The sequence below is a fragment of the Neolamprologus brichardi genome, chromosome 17 (genome assembly GCF_056152115.1).
Source record: "Neolamprologus brichardi isolate AB-2024 chromosome 17, ASM5615211v1, whole genome shotgun sequence".
In the NCBI taxonomy this organism is placed as follows: Eukaryota; Metazoa; Chordata; class Actinopteri; order Cichliformes; family Cichlidae; genus Neolamprologus; species Neolamprologus brichardi.
In genome coordinates this window covers 32529823-32553832 of record NC_142120.1, presented here as the reverse complement: position 1 = coordinate 32553832, position 24010 = coordinate 32529823, and the positions used below count along the sequence as shown (strand labels likewise).

The following is a 24010-nucleotide window of genomic DNA, read 5'->3' as shown; positions in this document are numbered from 1 at the left end:
GCACTGTTATAAAAACCAAGCTAACACTGCTTTATGTTTTCAGGACGTCTCACTCAAAATCCCAAATGTAAATCCACACGGTGGTGCTAGGAGATTGTCAAATACATAATCTAACATCTGCATATTATTGCATGGTAATCCATCTAATAGGTGTTGAGATGTTTTAATTTGAACCAATGTGGTAAACCATTCCTCAGACTCAAACAGCAGCTCTGGAGTCATTCTGCAAACTAAAATTACGATTGTATCCTCATATGATCAGAAAGTATGACTGTACAAACACTACAAGGAAAAGAACATGGGCATATTTACAATATTGTGTCTTGAGCCACTTCAAATTTCTTTATGTTTTGCTAGCAAAATTGGAAATAGGTGCAGGGATATATTCAAACATGTGCAAACCTACATGGAAATAAAGTATAGAAAGCAAAAACAGAGTTTGTACAATTGTAGTGTGAGAGTCAATATTTGGTATTTGGCCACCTTTATTTTTCCTCACTGCCTGAATTCCCTTTGGCATCTTTCTTATAATTTCTTTAAGTAGTCTTCAGGAATAGTTTTCCTTGAAGGCCATTTAAGCTTTTTGTTTGATGTTGCTTCAACTAAATAAATGGGAACAATTGCTACAGGCTGCTAGCCCAAAGTTGCAATTTCAAATTGGTACCTTGCTAAGTTTTCGATTATGTTTTGACACAACACTGATTCATCATTTGAGTAAGGTGCCTTTTTATGCTTGAACAAGCCATAGGTCAGCAGTCAGTTGCTTGAACTGGTCAGGTGCACGGACTTCATTGTGAAAAAGCACCGAGAATCGTTGCTCAAGACCACTTTAATAAACATCACAAGAAAGTCTGGCTCCTAGAAGCAAATTCTAAAGAAATTAGGAGCGGCTCGAAACCTTTGCACTGTACATTTTCAGTTTTTCATAGGCAGAAACACACGTGCTTGGACAATGAAACATATGAACCACAAACTGATGATAGGATGGAGTGGGCTCGTTTTGATGTCTTCTCTCTGATCTCTTGACTAATACTGTGTCAGAACATCAGTACAATGACACAGACACGTTCCGGGATTTAAGGGCTGTGGTTTAACACAAACATAGAATTATCAGGAAAGGGAGAGTTTTCAGTTAAGGAAGAATGTTAAAAATGTTGAGTCAACTCTGAATATCTCTAATAAGTTGTTCAATCTGGCAAAACAGCTGGATTTTTTAAACCATATTCATCAAAACATCCAAAGTTCTCAGTATTTCCACAGATCCCGCAAACTCTCCCAGTTCCACTTTCCAATGTGATGACTCGTCTTCACTCTTATCTGCTTTAACTTTTCCGTGACGATTTTTATTCATCAGTGGGACACATGGCAGTGAAGATGTTCGACCAATGTACACAGAACATGAACACAGCTCAAAAAGGCTGTGACACGAATGAGCACACACTTTCTTTACTCCAGAATATGACAAGTGGCCTCGTCCTAGTCTCATCTGAGGATTAAACTTTGGTGTAGGGTTCTGATAATGAAAGAAACCTTTAAGCCTTGAGGATATAAGCTCGAGTGTTTCCGCATAAGAAGTCTGTGATGATGGGTTTGTGCTGAGTTGTGGGGTTAAAGGGATGTGAATCTCAATGCTCTTTGTTGGAGCATGCTATGGAAAGGAAAGGATTTGAGGATGATGAGAAGGGGGAGGGGAAATCCTGATGACATTTTAGATTTTAGGGTTTTGTTTCCATTAGCTGCTCCGGGTGCTGAGTGAAGAGGAGATGAGCTGCTAGCAACATGAGGTCACAGCTGTTGTATCCTGATTAGGGATGCCCCTAAACTAGTTTTTATTTAATCACTCTCATCCTGGTTTGACAGGAATAATAAATGCTTTGACAGAATCAGGAGGTCTAACATGACCAATAACTTTTTGCTGCTCTAAACCTGCAAATTTAGTTGATAATGTACCTTTTTGTTACCAGCCCATTATACATATTACGTTGCATAAATTCATAATTGTCATGTTATTGTGTAAAATGTAAAAGAAGCCAAAGTGCAATGATCATCTAAAGCCAAGTTTAAAAAAGTACATAACAAATTTTTGAGAGTCAGAAAAGAAGGTGACTGGTTGGATATGCCCAGTAAAGCTCATGAGTTGTATTGTATCACTTGAATACAACTGTTTGCAAATTTATGTATGTGTTAGACGCTATGTATGTTTGCAACAGATTAAAGATGCCCAACAACGAATCAGACGGCACTTGTGCATCTGGAGAGAGAGCTCTAAGTCTCAGTTTTTCAATTTGTCTGTGCAGCAGGTGGAATATACGCGCATTCGTCAGCAACGGCTGCAAGCTGGCGATTCACATGTTGGGCTCTCTCCATTGGTGTGCACTCGTGATTTCATTACCACAGTAGAGCTGTGTAATGATCTCTTACTGACAGGGAGCCAAAATGGCCACCAGAGGCTGAGGCTGACTGGGATCTGTGATTGCCAGTGGCCTGTGACCACACTGGGAATGAACAGCAAGTGAGGGCAAACTGAGGCACTGCATCAGGATACAATGGAGAAAGAAGGCCCTCTTGGTCATCATGTTACTGCTGCTCGCTGACTGCAACAATAGAGGCTTCTGTCAGAGAGAAGGAAACTAACAGAGCGCTAAGAGAAGAAGGATGTAAGAACAAACATGAGGGATTAATTTGAGCTGGTGTGCATTTTTTTAAAAAAGGGAAAAAAATAAGGAGGCTTCTCTGAAAACAAAATCAAAATCACAGTTTTTTTCCATCCAGCATAGCAAAACTTTGGTAGTATGGTCAAAACTGCCTGAATGCTAAGCTTGATTAATATAGCCATCAGTATGAGGGTTTATTGGGTGCCAAAACCATGAATGAAGCTTTATAATACTAGGAGGAAGAAGGTTTCTTCTTCTGTGGTTTTGTATCACAGTATTAATATAAACAGTAACGGGGTAAACAGTACAAATGGGGAATTCAGTGTCTGCCGTTTACAGATGATCCAGCTGTTATTTTACTGCCTGCCTGGCTACCCACTCAGTCTGGTATCATTTAAATAAATGGGGAGGCTGCACACAGACAGTGGGTCTAAGGCAAAGTGTATAAAACATGGATGTGTCACTGGTTTGGTTTGTGGACTACTGTTTTGGAGCCTCTATGGCCTTTTAAGAGACAAGTAAACAAACACTGGAGTGACCATATAAGCTATGAGCTAATGCTAGCTAGGTTAAACAGGATGATGCAGTGGAAACAGACACAGCTAATTATGTGCTAACATACAAAGAAAATCTCTCTCTCTCGATATTTATCTCACTGTGACTGTAACCAGGGTTTAGACATTAGAATTTCTCTCCTAATGAGTCATATTTAAGGTGTAGCATCTGTGCTCCACTGACCAGCAGAAAAGGCTACACTTCTGAAGAGACCAGGTGCCAAAGAATCAAACCACTTCACTTTGAAAAAATTTCCTCTTTTACAAGAGCAACTTTGTGTCAATAAATATGGAAGATGAGTGTTGTTTATATAAAACAATGAAATAAGACGACAAAATAGAGAATTATTCCTAAACAAAGTTACTTACTCAATGGCTTTGACCCTTTGAATATTTTTACTCTGGCTTCATTTTTCAGTCTCATTGCTTATCGCTTGGTCTGAACATAGTCTACAGTCGCAGTCTTTGTTTCTCTGCTAATGCCAAATATAGAATTCTTGCACATACTTCAACTGATTTTTACTGAAAAGCCAGTGCAGTGATTAGTGACTTTGAAAAATAAAAGCTAAAGCTTTCATTAAACTGTCTGTTTGAATAACTCTTGAATTGAGATAAAACCTAGAAAATTATTTTTGTAAACACTTCACTGAATGCAACTTAGATACTTATCTTATCTATAATAACGCAAAAATGATTCCCAGATATAGATGCTGGTGTTGCACTGCACTCTGCTATAAGACCCAGAAACGTTACAAGAGTTCAACATGCAGGAAAGGAACCGACATCAATCCCATCACTCCTCACAAAACTCCTGACGTGGTGACATCACTTTCCCAGAGGGCAGAAGGGACTCAGAGGTCCTGGAGGGTGGAGGGTTTGGGCAGTGAAGGTGTCAATCTGTCTGTCAATTAGGAGTATAGGAGGCAATATGTCTGCTTAAGCCTGACATAAACCCAGTGGTTTTTCGGCAGACGCGTACATACAAACAAACAGAGCTCAGGGGTCACAGAGTCGAATTTGCTGCCTGAGGAGGAGAGGGCTGGAGGGTTTTCGCTTGAATAGCCACTTGAATGCCTTAGCAAAAACTACAACCCAAAGCAAAGGAAAGATGAAGAAGAACATTAAAATGAGGGTCAAAGATTAATAAAATACAAAATACAAAGAACCTGGCAGCTTTGATATCTGAAAAATAGAAATGTTGATAATTTTCAGAACATCTAAAGTCGTTTAAGCAGGAAGGACCAGCAAAATGGGAAAAACAGCCTAATAATGTTTGACTTCCATGTAACAAAAAATTAGGGCTCTGAATTCCAAACTGTCAGTTGAGTATAACAAATACATCAGTTCGTAATTTATTTTCGTAAGAAGTCTTCTCCCCCCGGAGAGCTATTACAAATTTTATTCTTGTTTTCCATATCTCTGTTGCAAATAGATTCCTGACTTTATTTTTTTTCTGAATAGCATTCCTTGAACTGACTCCAGGCTGCCGGCAAACATCCGTGTGGAAACAATAATGATGAGAGAAGTAAGGAAAACAGGAAATAAAGAAGAGTGAAACAAGACTGCCAGGAGCAAACCTGCTTCTACCCCCCCCCCCCCCCCCCCCCCCCCCGCCCCCCGGACACACAGATATATACACACACACACTTTTGTGCATGATTTACGACAGCTTGTAGCCTAGATCACAGATCCCAATCTGAACACACAGAGACAGACACTTAAAAAAGACAGGAGGACACATGTTTTGGCTAACTGGCTACTGACGGTGCTTAAGGAACAAGAATGTGCATGTTTGAACACAAGCACGGCTTCCTGAGGAAACTGAAATAATCCTTGATGAGAGCGAGCAAGAATCACAAAAGACACGGAGAAAGGTAACGCTGTTGTGAAGCTCATAAATAATCCGTCGTTAAACACACTGGGGACTGTATGACAGAGAAAACACACAAAAAGACTCATGTTCAGTTTAAGGACATCCACCTTAAACGACATTCCTGTAACTAAACAAAGCTTCTAATGAACTGCTGACAGTATGTTCTGTATGCCTTTGTCCACTGGATACATTTTCTGCAATTCCCACGAAAAAAAAAGCATTACAAATGATAATACACTTTATTTATATAGCACCTTTAAAAGCAGTTTACAAAGTGATTTGCCAAAAGTGCAAAGCACTTTAGAAAGGTAGAAAGGTTTCAGGTGAAAAGGAAGGTGAAATCTATCTACTGCAATGTAAAAAAACCCAAACAAACCCTAACATCATTAACCCTTTCAAAAATACATTCAAAAACATATCACATGGCTCTTGGGATGCACTAGCGAAATGAAAATGTCAAGGAGCTATAACTGAACCTGTGACTTTAAACACTGTTCTGGGGGTTAGAAAGATAGTCTAAGACACCGGTCTCCAACCTTTTTTGCGCCACGGACCGGTTTATGCCCGACAATATTTTCATGGACCTTTAAGGTGTCGCGGATAAATACAACAAAATAAAACTAGTACCGGTACCGAAAAAAAGAAGATTTATTCATAACACACGTGAAAAGACCAAGGAAAACTGAGTTAACGATAAAAACAATAACAAAATAACGCTGAAAACCGATAAAAACCCTGAAAACTATACATTTCACACCTGAGCCTCAACTCTCGCGGCCCGGTACCAAACGACTCACAGACCGGTACCGGTCCGAGGCCCGGGGGTTGGGGACTGCTGGTCTAAGAAATAAATTTGAGAAAAGGGATACTCTTCAACTACATGTTGATAACAGATGTCATAAAATACATGTAGATTTTTTCTTTCTTTTCTTTTACAGCCTCTTTTTAATTTACTGCTTGATATATTCAGTCCGGGTGCGGTGTTGAATTTGGCTCTTTGTCCTTGTAGGAGGTGATAGAGTGAACAAAGCTGTAGCATGTTTGATTAACAATGAAAACCAGATCCTCTGTGCTAAAATCTGCAGTAAGAGCAGTTAAAAGGAAACAACAGTAAAAAGTGTCAGAAATCAATATGCAAAATACTGGATTTTGATCCCAGTCACTGAAAATATATCTTTGGTTCACTTTATAAATTCCTTTTTAGGATGAATGAACAATTGTTATCCAATGTGATCGGGTGGAAACCCCTTTCCTTTGCTATACACATCAGCCGTGTTGCTGTTTCTCGACACATTTTACATTCAGAGTATCCAGGCATTTTGTCTGGAGTTCCTGGGAACTACAGGCAAGTAGTAATATGTTGATGAAACTGAAGCACACAACCAAACTTAAGGAATGCGAATACAACAGAAAATATTTATTGGAATGCTCCAGAAATCACTGGCAGCTATAATAGTACAACATTCACCTGCTGTGTGACAACTGGTGTAAAGCACAAATCTTGACACAGACATAAGAACTTACAGGCACACTCAAAAATGGTTTTGCTGAAGGTATTTTAAGGGATATGACTTGTCTTCAAGGTCCAACCTTCCAATAATAAGATAAGTTAAGGCTCCTGCACTCGTGGAAACAAACACAACTATTCATTTGGTGAAAGCGCCAGGCAAACCCTCTCTCAGCTGTCGTATATATTTACAATGTGCTTGATATATGTGTACGTATGTGCAACTTTGTGTATGTTCACAGAACCTTTTTGTGATGGAGGAAACATTATAGTATTCCAACAAACCAAAAGGTTTCTGTGCATGCACGAACCTCGCCGACTCACATGAACTGCTTATCAGCCGAAGCTGCATTATAACAAAGTCAAAGTCCCTCTAGAAGCACGCCATCGCAGAACACCACTAGGCACATATTTGGGGAGTTATTCTGAAGCATTAGCTAAATTAACTTTCATTTGATTGTTTACTTAGACATGGAAATGGCATGTATGGAATCACAGGTCAAATCAGATGAAAACTGTTTAAAGTGTTTGCTGGCTTGGCTGCAAAAACAACCCTCCTTGCTGTTTGGGGGATTTCCCCATTAATTTAAAATAGGAATTCTGTGTTTATACCAAGAGACATGAAGTCAAAATGATCTCCTAATAGCAAAGAATTTTAGCTCTTATTGAGGCGGTCAAGTCCTCAAGATTTTCTGATTAACAAATGCAACTTTTTTTTAGATTCTAACATTTTATAAAAAAAAATGGATATCCTGATATATCTCTGCTTTTCCACATATTACTACATCGTGTATATAAAAAAAATCACTTAACACACTTAAAATAAATGTATTGAGTGGGTTAACTTTTGGAGGCTTTGTTTATTTTTTTATTTTTTTGGACTGACGATGATGTGAAAGTGTCAAAGTGTATCATTAGAATGTATCAAAGTGCTGCAGAAAGCATTATCAGTGGTCAGACAAAGCAATGGCAATGGGGAAGGGTGAAATCAAAAAGGTATGCGATCCCAGTTGTAATGCTTTTGGCAAATTCATTTGTGACTCATAAGACTCAGTTATGAACATGGGTGTCTGTGTGTCACACAGACTAAGAGTTTTCATGCTAAGACTGGGTCAGCAGCATTTTATAAAGTCCACTTTAAAATTGCTAAAGTGCAGGATCAGTGTAAACTCTAAGCATGCAATATATCTCTTACAGTCTTTACAAAAACAGAGCTGAACACAGGCTGGAAAAAGAAACCCAATTTAATCAGTTTTGTCACCGGGCTCCAGCAGCCCAAATTTGCTCATACTTGAGCTCACCCTATCCTGGCTCAACTAAGATGAGTTTGACATCATTTCACAGAAGTGAATGAATCTGATCAAAACAGAAAAACATACGTAATCTGGGCTCTCTGCCTCACACTGACACTAATAAAACTGTAGAATTGGTCCAGTGAGGTTGCGTTCATCTAGCTTTTCAAGAAAATCCAGAAAAGGAGACTTTATCAAAACCCTGAATGCCCTTCGTCTCACATGCATGCAATTTGGTGGGCGCCAGGACTAATAAATGCTAAACTGATTGATAAACTGACCTGAACTGATGGAAGATAATAACACTCTCAGCGCAAACTGCATTGATCACATTAAGTGCTGCATGCCATCTGGCTTTCGCTGGAAGGACAGCGACCTAAACTGCTAACAAAAGCCTCTATATAACCTCGAAATAGACACAACGTACACTGTGCCCATTTGTTTCTCTCACACACCACCAAGGCCAAAGAAAGAGCACTTTCTCTGCATACAGTTCCCTTTTTTTTCTGTGCAAAAGTGTATATGTGTGTGTGTGTTCATGGGAGGTTTAGGGCAGAGTTCAGGGAAAACCCAAATACCCTGTGTAGACCTTCTAACCCTCAGGGAGAAACTGTGATTCACAAAATCTCTCTCTCTCTCTCTCTCTCTCTCTCTCACACACACACACACACCTTAAAACACAGACTTTACCAGATCTGACCTTGACCAGACCTGCCAACGGGATCACCAACACACATACACAAGGAAACCTGGGAAACAGGAAACAGGAAGTGGGCCCTGTCCAAGCATGTGTGCGAAAGCTCCGTTAATAAAGAGTGGTGTATGAAAACTCATAATGTGTGTAAAGACAGACGTGTGTCGCGTCTAATGCCTAATAATGTAAATTGCTTTAATGGCTAAGGCCGTCTCCAATTTATGCCCCCCCCCTCCCCGTGTGTGTCGGGCAGCATTTAGGTGGGGCTTGTGGGAGGGAGGCTGTGGTGGGATCTCTGATTTCAAACAGCCGCTGGTGCTCTGGGACCAGGGCATGTCAAAAGGGCCCGTCCCCGATGAGCCATATTAGGGCCCTGATCCCCAATCAATCAGCACCACGCTAAAAAGAATCCCAAACAAGACGGCAATTAAGCCCCGCCGAGGACTTAACTAAACACGTGAGAGAGATAGGCTTTGTAAGAGTAACTCTGTGGGCACTTCTTTGACTCGGTTTGTGAGTGTGCATTTTTGCATTCCTACTTGTGGGGAAAAAGGTCCCAATCTATGCAAAGTACAGAGGTTCAAAATGTCCCTGCAGAACAACCTTTGTTTTTCAAAGTGGAACAGTAAACACACTCATATTTGAACACGAAGCATCAGAGCGCCTACTGATTATGTTTTGACAACTAGACTAGAAGCTGAGTCTGATATGCAAATGCAGGTAAAAAGGAGACCTTTAATATGCTATAACTTGCTTTTGACCATTGAACCTTTAACTATAATGCCCTTTTTTGAAAATTTCACCAGTGAATTATCAGAAAACACATATAACCATTATCTGGACCAGTGTTTGCTACAGTTATTCTCTGTTAGGGATCCCCGTGCCCTGTTTTACACCCCTGCTCTATGTCATAGACACTAAACTGAATGATAGAGTTCATGACTTTAATGGTCAACGTTTGTGAGAAATAAAAGCAGTTCTGAACAAATTTGGGATTTTGGTGTTGGTGTTTTTTAAGAAACCTAAAATGTGTTTGTGGCCTTGAAAAATTAACACAACCATCTGTATTTATAAAGCGTGGGAGCACAAATGCTGGATAAAAGGACACAATTTTTTTAGATGAGCTTAAAAGTTTAAGCTACTCCCTGAAGGCCTGTAACTCGGAAAAAATTAAACTAAACTAAATTCACTGTGTGCAAACACACACACGCACCCTCCTACACACACCAGCTTATTTTAATGGGGTCAGGCTGGAGGATTTGATTGGCTTTCATGGAATGACCCAAACATGGACAGAATACCTTTTTATAAATTTCGCCAAGAAAGTTTCCCCGCTTCATGTTCCACGTTTTGCAGATAAGCATAAGCAATATGAGGACTGTCCACCAGCTACGGCTCTTACCCCAATTAAACTGCAAGCAGGTTGAGAAAACTCACAGAGCCATTTGCGTGCAAGTCCGAATGGCAAGAAAAAAGACTTTCAGTGTGACAGATGTGCTCCCCCTACTCCTAAAATTAAAACAGAGAGAAGAGCCCCATGTGTTAGTCTGAAGCGCTGAAGAAAATCAGCATGTGGTCGAGAAGAAATGCATCCAAAAATTGAGAGGGCCTGTCATCCCCTCAGTCTGAATGGGTGCAATGCTTGTGGTGTAGAGCAAATCATAATCAGTCCTGGCCAGCATCAGAGAACCGCAGCCGTGTTGACACTGGCACCGAGGTGCGAAGAAGTGAAACCAAAATCCAGGGTTTCTCAATACAGCACACAAGTTCACAGTCTCAGTAAGAGTCTATTGTGACCAAAAACAGCACATGCACTATGCTGCGGGCTGGGGGGGTTTAATGGGCGAGTGGAGGAGAGGTTTTGAAATGGCAGGCCTGCATATGTCTCTGAACTAACAGGACACTTTTTTGTGCCTTGTTTCAGAGTTAGCATGCATTTGGGGGTTTGTTAATATCAAATAAGGCAACCAGTTAGCCAAACAGCATGTTCACCTTCTTCCTGAAGCTAAGAAATAAAGTTTGTATGCTGAATGCGACTCTATCGCCAGGGGTTGCTAGCATAATGACATAAATAAAGGAAGCAGCTACCCTGGCTTTGTCCAACACCACAGATTCACACTTTATATGTTGATTGTGTTATCTGTAAAACAGCTAAAGTGATTTAAAAAAACAAAACCCAGATTGTAGGGTTGCAGGAGGTTATGTGTGGTGCTTTCTGGGAGTCCTGAAGGCAGTTGATGCATTTCAGTGTTTTCAATGGACTAAACAAACAGTTTGGATTTTGTTTACTTTGGACAGCAGCAGGCTGGCTCATTCCCTGTTCTCAGTTTTGATGCTAAGCTATGTTAACCAGCTGGTGCACATTCACATTCAGCAGGCTGGTCTACTCATTGTAAGGCACCTTAGTAGCTGTGCAATAACAAGAGAGAGTTTTAAGGAAACTTGCCATATGTGGAAAAATTTAATTACCCAGAGTTTCACTGGAAGGCAGCAGATAAAATGTGAATGCACCACATAAAATACTGCAGTCAGTGTAAAAAAAGAAGCAGCTAGTAACCACAAAGACAATAGGTGAGCCTAAACTCAAAAGAAATGCTTACTGAGAAGATAACACCCTACAGAAACGGCCCTGTACTGATTAAACTATGTGACTGCGGTCTCTTGTTGCCTAAGAGCTGGAAGATCTTGAGAGGGAAATACAAGATACAGCCTTGAGCTGAAAATCTGTAATAGATTCCCTAAATAATTATTCAATTTAAAAGCTTAATTGTGGTTTAATTTTGCATGCTTTGCTGATCGTTGCCAGATTAAAAAACCCTCGACGGCATCGCTTTATCCTCCCCCCTGCTTGCAGAACACACCTAGAAGGCAGTTCTGTACATAAAGTGTGCAATTACAAGCCGTATTAATAAATCGGTGCCAATTACACAGATGTTGCAAGCACAAACATTTCATAACAGCTGCTCTACATGAGGAAGAAAAGACTTTTCAGGGTCTCGATCAGTCTGTTTTGATTACTGCAGGCGCACGAGCCTCGTCAAGCTACAGCGTCAACTTTGTGTGGCATCTTCAAGTCGTTACACGTTATGAAAACGACTTCCTCAAACTAATTTGTCAATCAGCCCCGGCACCGTGCAGGGCGGGACACACGCACGCCACGGTCCCATCTATACAAAGTCAAATTGTTCCTGGATTTTTTTTTAACCCTTTGATGCTTTGAGTGTACAACAGGATTGCCAGCAGGCTAAAAGGCGGAGCACGCCTCCGGGCCGTTGTCTCCTCAGCTCCAAGGTCGATTTAATCTAGTGTGTTGACAGCTGGCTAATTACAGAGTCTTACACAGTGTGTTGGTTGGTTTCTTGCCACACAGCCACATGCACACTGAGATACAGAGGACATATGTATATACACACACACACACACACACACACACACACACACACATACAGGAAAAGTTAAGACTGAATGTGCGTTTACACTATATTACAGTTAAACACACCTGATTGGAGCAATCACCTCAAGTCATCAAGTGACATGTAAACGAGAGATCGACCGGCAAATTAATCGCAAGCTTACAAAAAGTAAATAAAGATATTACACACACACACACATATATACACACTCACTACAACAGAAATTTTGATACAATAAAGACTTTCAGCTCTTGATGGACACTAATGATGAGTAAACCAGCACAGCGCGTCCTTCATCGAGCGCATTCAACCGCTCACTTCCTAAAAAAGGGGGATACGTCGAAGCGAGTGAAAGGAAGATTAAGTGTAAGCAATGAGCAGAAAGGTTAGAGCTCTGACCAAATAAAAAAAAAGGAGCCAGAGAAAACAGAGCTGAGAGAATCTGTTCTCTGTTAAACCTGCCTCTCTTTTATTCTTCGGCACAGAGTGGACTGAGGAGAAAGGAGGCACAGGAGAGGGAAAGGAGGAAATAAGAAAAAAAGAAAACAGCCATTTTTGTGATTTTCTTAACTTTTTTTTTTTCTTTTACCAGCGCCGAGAGAAAAGCAGCGGGGGAAAGTTTTGCGAAATTTAAACAGCCTCGACAGCCGGGGTGCAGTGTTATTAATCTTTTCAAACAGCGAGAAAACCCCTGTATTATAAACACAGACAGAGACTCGGGGATCGGCGGCTGTGTTGCGTAAAGTGTGTTTATTGCTTCTGTCAGATTAAAAATGTGTATATCCAGTAAGTCAACATCTTTATTTTGAGGGGGGGAAACATATATAAGCTGCTGTTTCTGAAAATCTGAAAAGGAACTAGGAAATAACCAATCTGTAGGAAGATGGAAAACACAGCAGACACAAAACACCGCCAGCATTTAACTTACGTTAGTTGTGTTTCTTGTCATCTAGTAAACGTATGATCAATATTATTATGGCTCTGCTTTTGGTCTCCACCAGTATTGAGGAAAAATATCTGGTCTGCTAGTTGCTAATCGCACCTGTGTGCCTTTCACTTCCATGCAGAAACTGTATTGTGGGTTTTGGGTCAAAGCTCTGCAGAACTAAAAGGAAATGTAGAGTTGGGTGATACCTCTGTGGGTTTGGCACCAACACAAAAATCTTTCAGGTTTTATATTTTACAGCTGCTTTAACCAAATGAATGATGCAAACTTCCAAGTCATGCATTCAGTGCCTCCCTTTAGTGTTTTAACATTATAATTCAAGTTAAAAAAGGCATTTAAAGATCAGGTTCAGCCTAATGTGAGTCTCGTTCGAATGCAGACAGAAAAAAAGAGTAAATAACTGCGTCTTCCACTGTTTTAGGCTGCTTTATCGCAGCGTGGGGACTTTAGATGCTAGCTTTTGTTGGGAGTATTTAACTGCCTCTGATGTGAGCTTACATCGGAATCTCACGCCGGCTCACGCGGCTAATCACACCTGAGCGCCCCCGACCCCGACCGGACTCTGGCATCAAAGAAAAACATGCAACTCCCAAATGTTAATGGTGCCATCATCCTCCTACTCTGCTAACAGTATTTGTCTTTCACTCCCTTCGCCCCACTCGCCGTGCATAGGCAGAAAAAAAGGGAATGAATAAAGTTGGGGCGCTCTAATTTTGGCAGGCGAGACTTTTCCCCCCTCTCCCTGTGTTTGTGCAGGCTCTGTGAAAACATCTCCAAGGTGGAGAGAAGATGGAGGAGAATGTCAAGCAGGAGCCCTGACACAGTAATCTGCTTCTTAATTATGGTAACTGCTGATATAATAGTGGACTGTGGACTGAATCAGCGCTTTGGATTTGATTCGAGTCAAAAGTAAGTCACAGCAATTAGGCGTTGAAGCTTAACTTGGACAGATGACAGGTTGACCTGAAGGCATATTTTCAGATATTAGAGGAAAATACACCATGCATGGCTGTAAATATAAAGCTACAATGTTTGTACAAGTGAAATGGCTTCGATCAAAGGCTGGAAACACGGACATAGGAAGCCTCAAAAATAACACTTTCAGCTTATCACTATAAAACAATTAAAAATACAGTTCATATTGTTGCGTTGCAATTTTATTGTTGGACAATAGTAAAGGATTTCTGGTCTGTACTCGGACAAGTTAGGCCCACACTTGTCTGTTGCGCCACAGGAGTCGCCCCCTGCTGGCCACCTGCACTGGCTGCATTGGCCGCAAGCTACGTCGACGTTTTACATCTAATTTCTAAAATTTAGAGCAGCGGCGCTTGCTTGCTTTGCTGGTGTATGAAAACACAACTGATTCGTGCAACATATCCATCACATAAGACTAAATAACATTACAGGCACTACCAATGAACACTAATTTACAGTAAGTTAATATTAAAAATGTACGTATACGCTGTGGTGGGGTGTGGTATGTGGCTCAGCTGTAGGCGAGGGGTGGTGTCAGGGGAAGGCTGACCGACACAGCTGATTTTCATCGTATAATTATGCCTTCCCTATTTGAGTGGGATGCCGGGACCTGACAGGAGAGCTGTGTGTACTACACTGGAGAGAGGCGGCTGTAAGGCTGCCTAACCGGAGTGGCTGCAAAGCAGTGTGCCGTGGGTCCTTCACATCATGTACACATAACTCATCTCATCCAACTCTTAGCAAAAGTATCCTAAAATGACAAAATTTGCGATTAAGAGGGTTGCATTACTGGTATAATGTTTCGGCTGTAACCTGAAAATTAAAACAATTTTCAGGTTTCCACTGTTCAATGCCTGGAACAACAGAAACAGAAAGAATAAGTAAAGAGACATGCCACGCATAGCCACATATCCATATTTAATTACTGACCATCTATTGGTGCTGCTCATTTTTAGCTGTTGGCATCTGGAAAGACAGAAGCCCTGAAATATCTTCATTTCACCAAACCTTTAACATTCCAAAATGCCACGCTTTAAACTTTAAGATGTCTCTTTCCCTCTTTCAATCATCTACGTGTCTTTCCCCTCCCTAATTTCAGACCTGCTTTACTGCACTTCCTTCCCCTGGTCTCAGGCAGCTCCATTCAACACAAACTGCTTGGATTGTGAGCTGAAACCTCGAGGCTCTCCGCACTAAAAACCAAACCCTCGGGACACGCACTGTAATCCTTTGCACACCACAGAGTGTATACTTTTTAGTTCGGCTCAGAGGGGATGGAAATCTCAGCCCAGGCTGAAGCAAAGACAGCACAGAGGACCTGAAGTTTACGTTCAGGTTCAACAAGGTGGGTGGCGAGAAATTTTCCCCAAAATTTATGAGCAATACTTGCGGATAATTCTTCCCTACAACACCGCTGTCACTTTCAGCTTCTTGGGAGCAGGAGGTGAAAGAAAAAAAAAAAACAGTGCAGGGTAAATGAATACAATTCACACAAACTGACACGCTTCTAAACCAGATGTCTTTCAGAAAACTCTAAAGGAGCAGACGTTTTGATTGTTGAACAGCTGTGGTATGAGGTAAGTGGCCAAAGGTCACCAAGTGTCATCATTAGGTGAACTTGTCTTCTTGATGGCTGCCACCCTAACTTTACAGCTAATAAGCTGGCCGTGACACTAATGATGAGCAGCAGCCCGCCGCCGCACCTCCACTGTTGTCAAAGGAGGCACCTGTCTATTTAAATGAAGGCTGTAATGACTGTAATGACTCGAGCTCGCGCTGCTTCCGCTTGACTGCAACCCTTTCCTTTAAAAGTCGACAGAAAAGAAAACAAGGTGAGGAGAAGGTAATTTCTTCCACACCCACGGCGTACAATGTGTCTAGTTTGTTAAAGGGCTATCTCGATGAGCTTTTCAAGGCTCAGGCTGATCACTGTGTTCTGCTGGAACACCAACTTTTATCACTAGTATAAAGCCTTTGAAAGCAGTTTATAAACGTTAACAAACATTACCATAAAATGATGTGTGACTATGATGCAAGAGCAGAAACCTCATGGTTTAAAATGACACTTTGACAGTGAAAATAAATGTTTTATAGATAGCATATGGATGTATTTTAACTAGAATGCTTGAAAATTGTGGTTTTGTGTGACAACTGGAATGTTTGGCAATGTCCCAGTTATAATAACATACACTTGTTCAAGTGCTAGTTTCAAACCAAGCATCCAAAAGGGGAAGAACGGTGACTTGAATGTGGCATGATTGAAAGAGTTGATCAGCTGGTGTTTTTGCACGCAATCATCTCTAGGGTTTACAGAGAATGGTCTGAAAATGACACACAAAAAAAGAAAATGCCTTATTGGTGTTAGAGGGCAGTGGAGAATGAGCTAATGGGAAGGAAGAACTAACACAAATAAGAAAAGATACTTACTTTGTGACTATAAGGTGACAATCAACCGACAACAAGGAATAAAAGTAGGTTTTAAAAAAATAAAAAGAACTATTTAAAAGAAACACCTGTTATACCCAAGATATGCAGAAGAGCATCTCTGATCACACAACACAAACCTTGAAGGGCTACAGCAGCAGAAGACCACAAAAGGTGCCACTGCTGTCAGCTAAAATCACAACTCACCAAAATGGGACGACAGGAGATTGGAAAAATGTTCAAAGGTCTGATGAGTCGCAACTACAACGCTCAGACTGCATGGTCAGAATTTTCTATCCTGCCTTGTACTAATGGTTCAAACTGCTGGTGGTGTTCTGGTTTTTCTTGGCACAAATTGGGTACCTTACCACCAATTAAGTATTGTTTAAACATCTCAGCCTGCCTTCATAGCATAGTTTTAGGAAGGCCATGGAAACATTCCTCAGAGATTTTTGTCCATATTGACGTGACAGCATCGTATAATCGACCATACTTAGACATAATAGTAATGCCTCCCTGGAACGACTGCAGGGTGTTCAGAATGCTGCTGCTAGGCTTCTGACAAAGCATCACAAATACTCCCATGCCACTCCCCTGCTGATTCAACTGCATTGGCTCCCTGTCAAGTTCAGGGTCCAATTTAAGATCATAATCATGACTTATAGGGCCCTGCACGGTGTAGCTCCAACTTACTTAAGTGATCTTCTTCTTTTCTATCACCCCAGCAGGTCCCTGAGGTCTTGTGACCAGGGGTTGCTGGCTGTCCCGCATACAAGGTTAAAAACAAAAGGTGACAGAGCGTTTGTATCAGTGGCTCCCAGACTCTGGAACTCACTCCCTTTGAGTTTGAGATCTGTGGACTCAGTCATGTCTTTTAAAAAGCAGTTAAAAACCTATCTGTTTAAACTCGCTTTTGGTTGATTTTGTTTTGTTTTAGATTTTAATGTCTGTTTTCTGCCTCTGTAAAGCACTTTGTGATTTTATCTTGAAAGGTACTATATAAATAAAATTTTATTTATTTATTTACTTTGCTCATCAAGAATTAAAGCAGTTCTGAAAGCAAAAGAGAGTCCGATCAAACTCTAGTAAAGTGTATCTAATGAAGTGGCTGGTGATTAAATGTCAGTATGTAGCAGCAGGAGGCTAAAATCTCTTCCTCCTACTTGAAATCTCATTCAATTTTCCATTTCAGTTTATTTCCAGCACGACCGTACTGCAAAGCCAAAAGTCTCTTTGAAATTTCTTCTTTTTATTGGCGTTTCCCTTGAGAAAGTGCGTTGTGATTCTTTTGTGAACCAACTGCATCATCTGTGAAAGCTGTAATTTGGCTGCACAGGAAGACGTCAAAAAAACATGTAAACAAAAAGAAACGGCAGAAACAGATGTTTTAAGAGGGAGCGGGGCGCGTGTGCACGAGGCCGTGCATGAGGCCGCGCTCATGCCAGCGTGTGACTGGATATACTAAGTGTCTGACATGCGTTTTGTGCCAGCAGTTTTGATTCACAGGACGCCGCATGGAACATGGCAGCGAGCCTCGCCATAATGTCATTGGGGAAAATCATCCAGCTTCGTCTCTTTTGATCCTGCAAGAATCAAACGAACTGAAAAAAACTTCATAGAGGTTTTATCCAATAACCGGGGAGACGTTAAAACAAAACGAAGGAAGCATGCCAGACACAAAGAAAATTTTGATTCATGCCAGACACTAAGAAAATTTTGATTTGGGCACCATTAGAGTGCCAAGAACATGAAAATGTTTTATGGAACGTATTTTGATGCTGTCTAAAAGAATTTTGTAGAACTTGGTTTTTATTTGCCACTTAAGGCCTCCTTTAATTTTATTTGCATGTTCATATTAGAGGATTGGCATTGTGGGTGCTTTTGCTGCTGATATCAAATTAGGTGACTTTAAAGTATCATTTAACAAAAACCACTTACAAAATATGCAAGTCTTTTTAGACAGCGTTATTTAAGGGAGAGTTCAAGTAATCGACTAAGGTCACGAGAAGACAGAATTCATTCACGCTTTATACTCCTGGATCTGCTCTTTTCTGAACTCAGCTGTTTCTGTCAAATTTTAAGGCCCACTTACAAGACAGAATGACTGTAATCAGACGTTAGTGAAGGTGGGCTCTGATTATGCAGCTACCATCCATCCATCCTCATCCGCTTTATCCGAGGCCGGGTTGCGGGGGCAGCAGCCTAAGCAGAGAGGCCCAGACCTCCCTCTCCCCAGCCACCTCCTCCAGCTTATCCGGGGGAACACCAAGGCGTTCCCAGGCCAGCCGAGAGATATAATCTCTCCAGCGTGTCCTGGGTCTGCCCCTGGGCTTTCTCCCGGTGGGACATGCCCGGAACACCTCACCCAGGAGGCGCCCAGGAGGCATCCTTGTGAGATGCCCAAACCACCTCAGCTGGCTCCTTTCGATGTGGAGGAGCAGCGGTTCTACTCTGAGCCCCTCCCAGATGGCCGAACTTCTCACCCTATCTCTAAGGGAGAGGCCAGCCACCCTTCGGAGGAAGCCCATTTCTGCCGCTTGTATCCGCGATCTCGTTCTTTCGGTCACTACCCACAGCTTGTGGCCATAGGTGAGGGTAGGGACGTAGATCGACCGGTAAATTGAGAGCTTCGCTTTTACACTCAGCTCCCTCTTCACCACGACGGACCGGTGCAGCGTCCGCATTACTGCAGCTGCAGCCCCAACCCGTCTGTCGATCTCCGGCTCCCTTCTCCCATCACTCGCGAACAAGACCCTGAGATACTTGAACTCCTCCACTTGGGGCAGGAACTCATCCCTGACCCAGAGTGGGCACTCCACCCTTTTCCGGCTGAGAACCATGGCCTCAGATTTGGAGGTGCTGATCCTCATTCCCGCTGCTTCACACTCGGCTGCGAACCGTTCCGGAGAGGTATGCAGCTACCTTTGGAAACTATTCTTATAGTTGTCAAACACCATTGTTATTGATGTATATACTGAGGGGGGAGGTTGTCAAACGTCGTCTTTCTAACTTAATTATAGACTAGAAATCAGATCAATGCTTTCAATGCATTTTGTCTGTCAACACAAAAAAACAGCAGGTCCAATTTCATGAAACTGGTGGAGGGATGCACTGTGGGCATTCTGTTATGGATCTGGATCATTTTTATTCGCTTTCCTCTAAAACTGAATGAATGGCACAGGTTTCGCATTTGTTAACATTATGAACCATTATGTTTGCTGATTAAAGTTGTTGTGTGTGTAAGTAAAGTAACCCAATTTCTCCAATATGAGCATCAGTGTATTGGATGCTATATAGAGACAAAGCACTGTGTGCATCAGTGTCTGCTTTGGGCCCCAAACTGTGCGCGCATGTGTGTGTGTGTGTGTGTGACGGCCCAACAGTCCACATTCCACACCGTGGACTGAAATATTCAAATATGGACCATGTGCGTGTCTACAGTTGGGTGGAAAAGCTTTCTAGAACAAGAGAGATCTGAGCTTTAAAGGCTCATATTAAATATTCATTTAGTTCCCCATGAGACCTGTACCAATAAAATGGAAAATTACAGACCAGGCCTTGTTATAAAGTGAGTGATTACTCAATGAATATGCTTTATAGGACGTCTTAGGGTAGCTCTTTGCAAACCAGCATTGAATTGCTGTAGCTAGACACACAAATCATCGCTGTGTTTTCCACTTTCAAAACGGCATGTGCAGACTTCAGTATAAAGTAGGAATGCTCCATACACCAATACGTGTCTTTAGTTAAAATAATTATCAGAGTAAATATTAAACAAAATTACAGTGTATATTATCTCTTTGGTTTATAAGACCTGCAAGTTGCATGTTTTACTAACCTAAACCGATGAGGTGCTTGTGACCCATGCACGAGCAGGTCTTTCTTTAGTTTTAAAGCTCCAGTAATATGTAAAATGCAATTCTCTCATAATCTGCCATTTGTGTGTGGGATCTGCTCACAAATGAACTTATCTGAAGCTGTCCCTTGTATTGTGGTAATGAATAGACTGACAGAGAGAAAAATGGTTAGAGGAAAAGCGACTTACGTGGGCTCTTTTGGCAGAGACGTAGGGAGCGGATCTGGATCTGGAAAAGAAGACAAGGGGATTTTTTTACTACAGGATAAACAATATTGTTTCCAGATTTTTCTCTGTGGAAGCTGCCAGCTACAAGAGGAATCAGCTGAGATGAGTGCTGCTATGAGGAACCAGATCTCTAGGAAAAGAAATAGAAATAGGTGGGGGGGAAATGGACGGCAGTAAGTTTTTAAAAGTTTGGCTGTTTTATCAGTTTGAGATTTACAGATGCTTAGATGCTACTGGTAACAAAGTCTTCTCACCGAACTTGACAAACAGCACGCCCGTGGTGGAAACAGAGCCCTGGATGTTGGTGGCCACACACTGGAAGTATCCCGTGTCAGTAGTGTCCAGGCTGCGGATGCGGAGGCGTGATCCAAACAGCGTGGACCTGTAGGAGACCCGCCGCGGCTCCTGTACCACAGGAGCGTCGTTCTTAAACCAGCGCACAGTGGGTGGCGGGTTTCCGGAGACACGACACAAAAGCTCGGCCGTCTGGCCCACGGAGGTGGTTATGTTGTTCATGGGAGCGTCAAGGCGGATGAAGTGAGGTCCTGGTAGGCAGTGTAGGTAGGATAAAAGAAAAGAATACAAGAGAGAGAAAGAAGAGACAGATGGTGATCATGTGCATGCATTCTTTACAGATTATGAAATGTATGTATTTTCAACGGATTAATTTAGTTTTCTTTGTTCTTTTTAAATGTACTTAAAGATGTTTGTAGTGCAGTAAAAACAACTGCAAAGTGCAGTTTTTTTTTTTTGCCCTGTTGAAACCAAAACCAATTTATTATACCTGATACACACGTACACACACACACACACACACACACACATATATATATATATATATATATATATATATATATATATATATATGTATGTTTCCAGATTTATATATATATATGTATATGTATATATATATATGTATATGTGTGTGCGTGTGTGTGCGTGTGTGTGTGTGTGTATGTACGAACTAGACCATGAATGAAGAAAATCAAGAAAACTGTACTACACAGCCCAAGAACGATGACATAAATCAAACAACACTTACTATACTACCTCAGAGCCAGATATTAAATAAAACATGCTGCTGTGTGAAAAAGAAATGCGGTAAAACAAACTCCGTGTTTTCAGACACACATATTCAGAGCCTGGTTTCACAAGTTATTTTGCGGTTGCCACTGTTGTGACACCTAATTTCTCTTTTCATCATGGCTGTATGATGCCAGAGGGTTTCCCCCTCAGATTTATGTGTCTGAGCTCATGAGGCAATATCACCTGCGTTGCGGTCTTCGAAAAAAAGAAGAATCAAATTTAAAATGACTGGTTCCCAGTGTTTCGTGCCTGTTTTCATACAGTCAAAACAAACAGCTCTTGATTACTGTTATGAATGAGAGGAATGATTACAGCGAGCAAAAAGTGCCTCGCCATGGAAACCAATTCATGAAGGGTAATGCTATTAGAACACACTGCAATACAAAGATGAACTAAATCGTGATTCCCTCCAGAACCGTATTTTTCCCCTTAAGCTGGTCAGTAAAAAAAAAACTATCTGGAGGGCCACCTAAGAGTTTAATGTGCAGGAAAAACATTGGTCTTAATGTCATGAAAAACCTCTGGAAAGTTCTCTCAACCCCAAAACCTGTGTTAGGTATGCAGAAATGCTCCTGGTTACACAAACTGGCCAAGACAAACAAATGAGGAAAAACACATACAGAAGAATCTCAAATACCAGTCAAATGAAAAATGAATGTGTGTGAATAGAGAGGTTGATGGGTATAAATAGAGGCGCACACTTACTTGTGCGAGTACACCGGCACTCAGATTTTTACTACTGTATTCCATGCAAGATTAACTTCAAGGTTTTCCAAGGAATGTTAACAGAAAATTAACCGTATCAACATCGACATCTATGGAGGCGAACATGCTGATGATAGAAGAACTGCATAAAACAGCGCTCATTCATATTACAGCCTCGTTTGAATAAACTTTCCTTGGGTTGGAGTGCGGGTCAGCTTTCTTTCACTGTGAGCATCCCATGTTGTGGTTGGTGGAATGATTCATGCAGTGTCTGTACAAAAGTTGGAGGGGCAGTCAGGCAGAAGAATGTGTAGTGTAACTTAGTAAAACGTCTACAATGTAAGACGAAAAACTGCAATCAAGCAAAAGGTGTCCACCTACATATTGAGCTTCATCGTGGGCAGTCTTTGTTTAAGGCTTTTGTAAAAGAAGAGAGAAGTCATCGGAAAAAATGGAACATGTGTGTACTTTATGTTCTTTGAGTGTATGGTGTAAAAACCTGAGCACATGGCCTCTATCTCAGTGCATGTGCTTGGCAGGTTGTAGAACACACACTCACAGCTTCTTCCATAAAGACTGAGGGCTTAACACAGCACTGTGGTACTAACAAGTACCGCCCCACCACCATCTCCTCTCCCCATTTTTCACCAACCTTAATATGACCTCTTTTCTCCATGTGCTTTACACAGTCCTGTATCTCAACATTACAGCAGCGAGATCAAACCCTTCAGGAGGTCGATGCTTTTAAAGTCAGCTGGAACAATGACTGTAAACCTTCATCCAATTTTCCTTTTTATTTACTCCTCCACTCCACCGCTGATGTGTGCACTTCGTTTCCACACATAAAAACTGGAAATGCTTTAGCATGACATCACGTAGACACAATGTATGCGTCACAGGGCTTTGCCGAAAGCTGTGAACCTGTTTCACATTTATCTATGACAACGACACACACAAACAGAAAATATTCCCCGAGTGAAGCCGTCTCCGCGTGCCACTTGTTGGTTTTCATAACTTGTTTATCCAGCTGTTTTGCTACTTTGTGTTTTGTTTTACTTTTAAATTGAATTTGTCCAATCCGATTATGTTACTGTTTCTAACGATCTTAAAAGTCACGAGACGACCATAAACATACCGAGATCGGTGGCGAGATTACGTTCCGTGTCTGTTAAGTCCAGTTTCACGCACATTAGGCAATGATATTTTCTTATTTAACTTCACTGTGGAGCACTGTGTATACTCAATTTGTCGCATTAACCCTCTCGCGGCTGCAAAAAAGGTAAAAAATGTGCTCTGACCTCAAGTCTGGTGCAATCTATCACTGCCGGTCAGTCAAAATGCACTGGAAGTCCAGAAATCAGTTAAAGAGAAGAAAACGCTCTGGAATTTGTTGCTGATTTGTTTCTCAAAAGTAATTATGAGTCTGAAAGCATTCATTAAAGCAGTTAGACAGCTTTTAAACTTAAGGAGTAATAACTACGCTATTGGCATAATGTGCCTATTTCCTGATACTTGGTTTGCTTCGGGCTCTGTTTCTCTCCGTCGTTTACATTATACTGCAATTTTTATGATTTCTGTCTGTACTGAATGTTGGAATGTCAGTAATCTGGTACTTCAGGGATGTCAAATCCCGGGTCTCATACAACCCACTTAGATCTCAAGTGGGCTGGGCCACTCAAGTTTCCCCTTTCAGTCAGTGTGAACAAGTTTAACACCTCAGATATCTTAATATGAGACAAAGAAGTATAATTTTAACAGCTAGAAAATATTCTGGTAGCTCACTGCTCAGCTTTACTGTTGAGT

General features: G+C 41.3%; 1 protein-coding gene across 1 annotated transcript in view; it reads right to left on the bottom strand.

The window, feature by feature from the left end:
- The window catches only part of ror1 (receptor tyrosine kinase-like orphan receptor 1), a 129887-nt gene that overhangs the window by 16156 nt on the left and 89721 nt on the right, over positions 1 to 24010 (bottom strand). The window contains exons 3-4 of the mRNA XM_006808132.3: positions 20671 to 20961; positions 20378 to 20417 (exon numbers count right to left, since the gene is read on the bottom strand). Coding sequence (XP_006808195.2) covers positions 20378 to 20417; positions 20671 to 20961 — 331 coding nt within the window. The remainder of the gene's footprint in view (positions 1 to 20377; positions 20418 to 20670; positions 20962 to 24010) is intronic.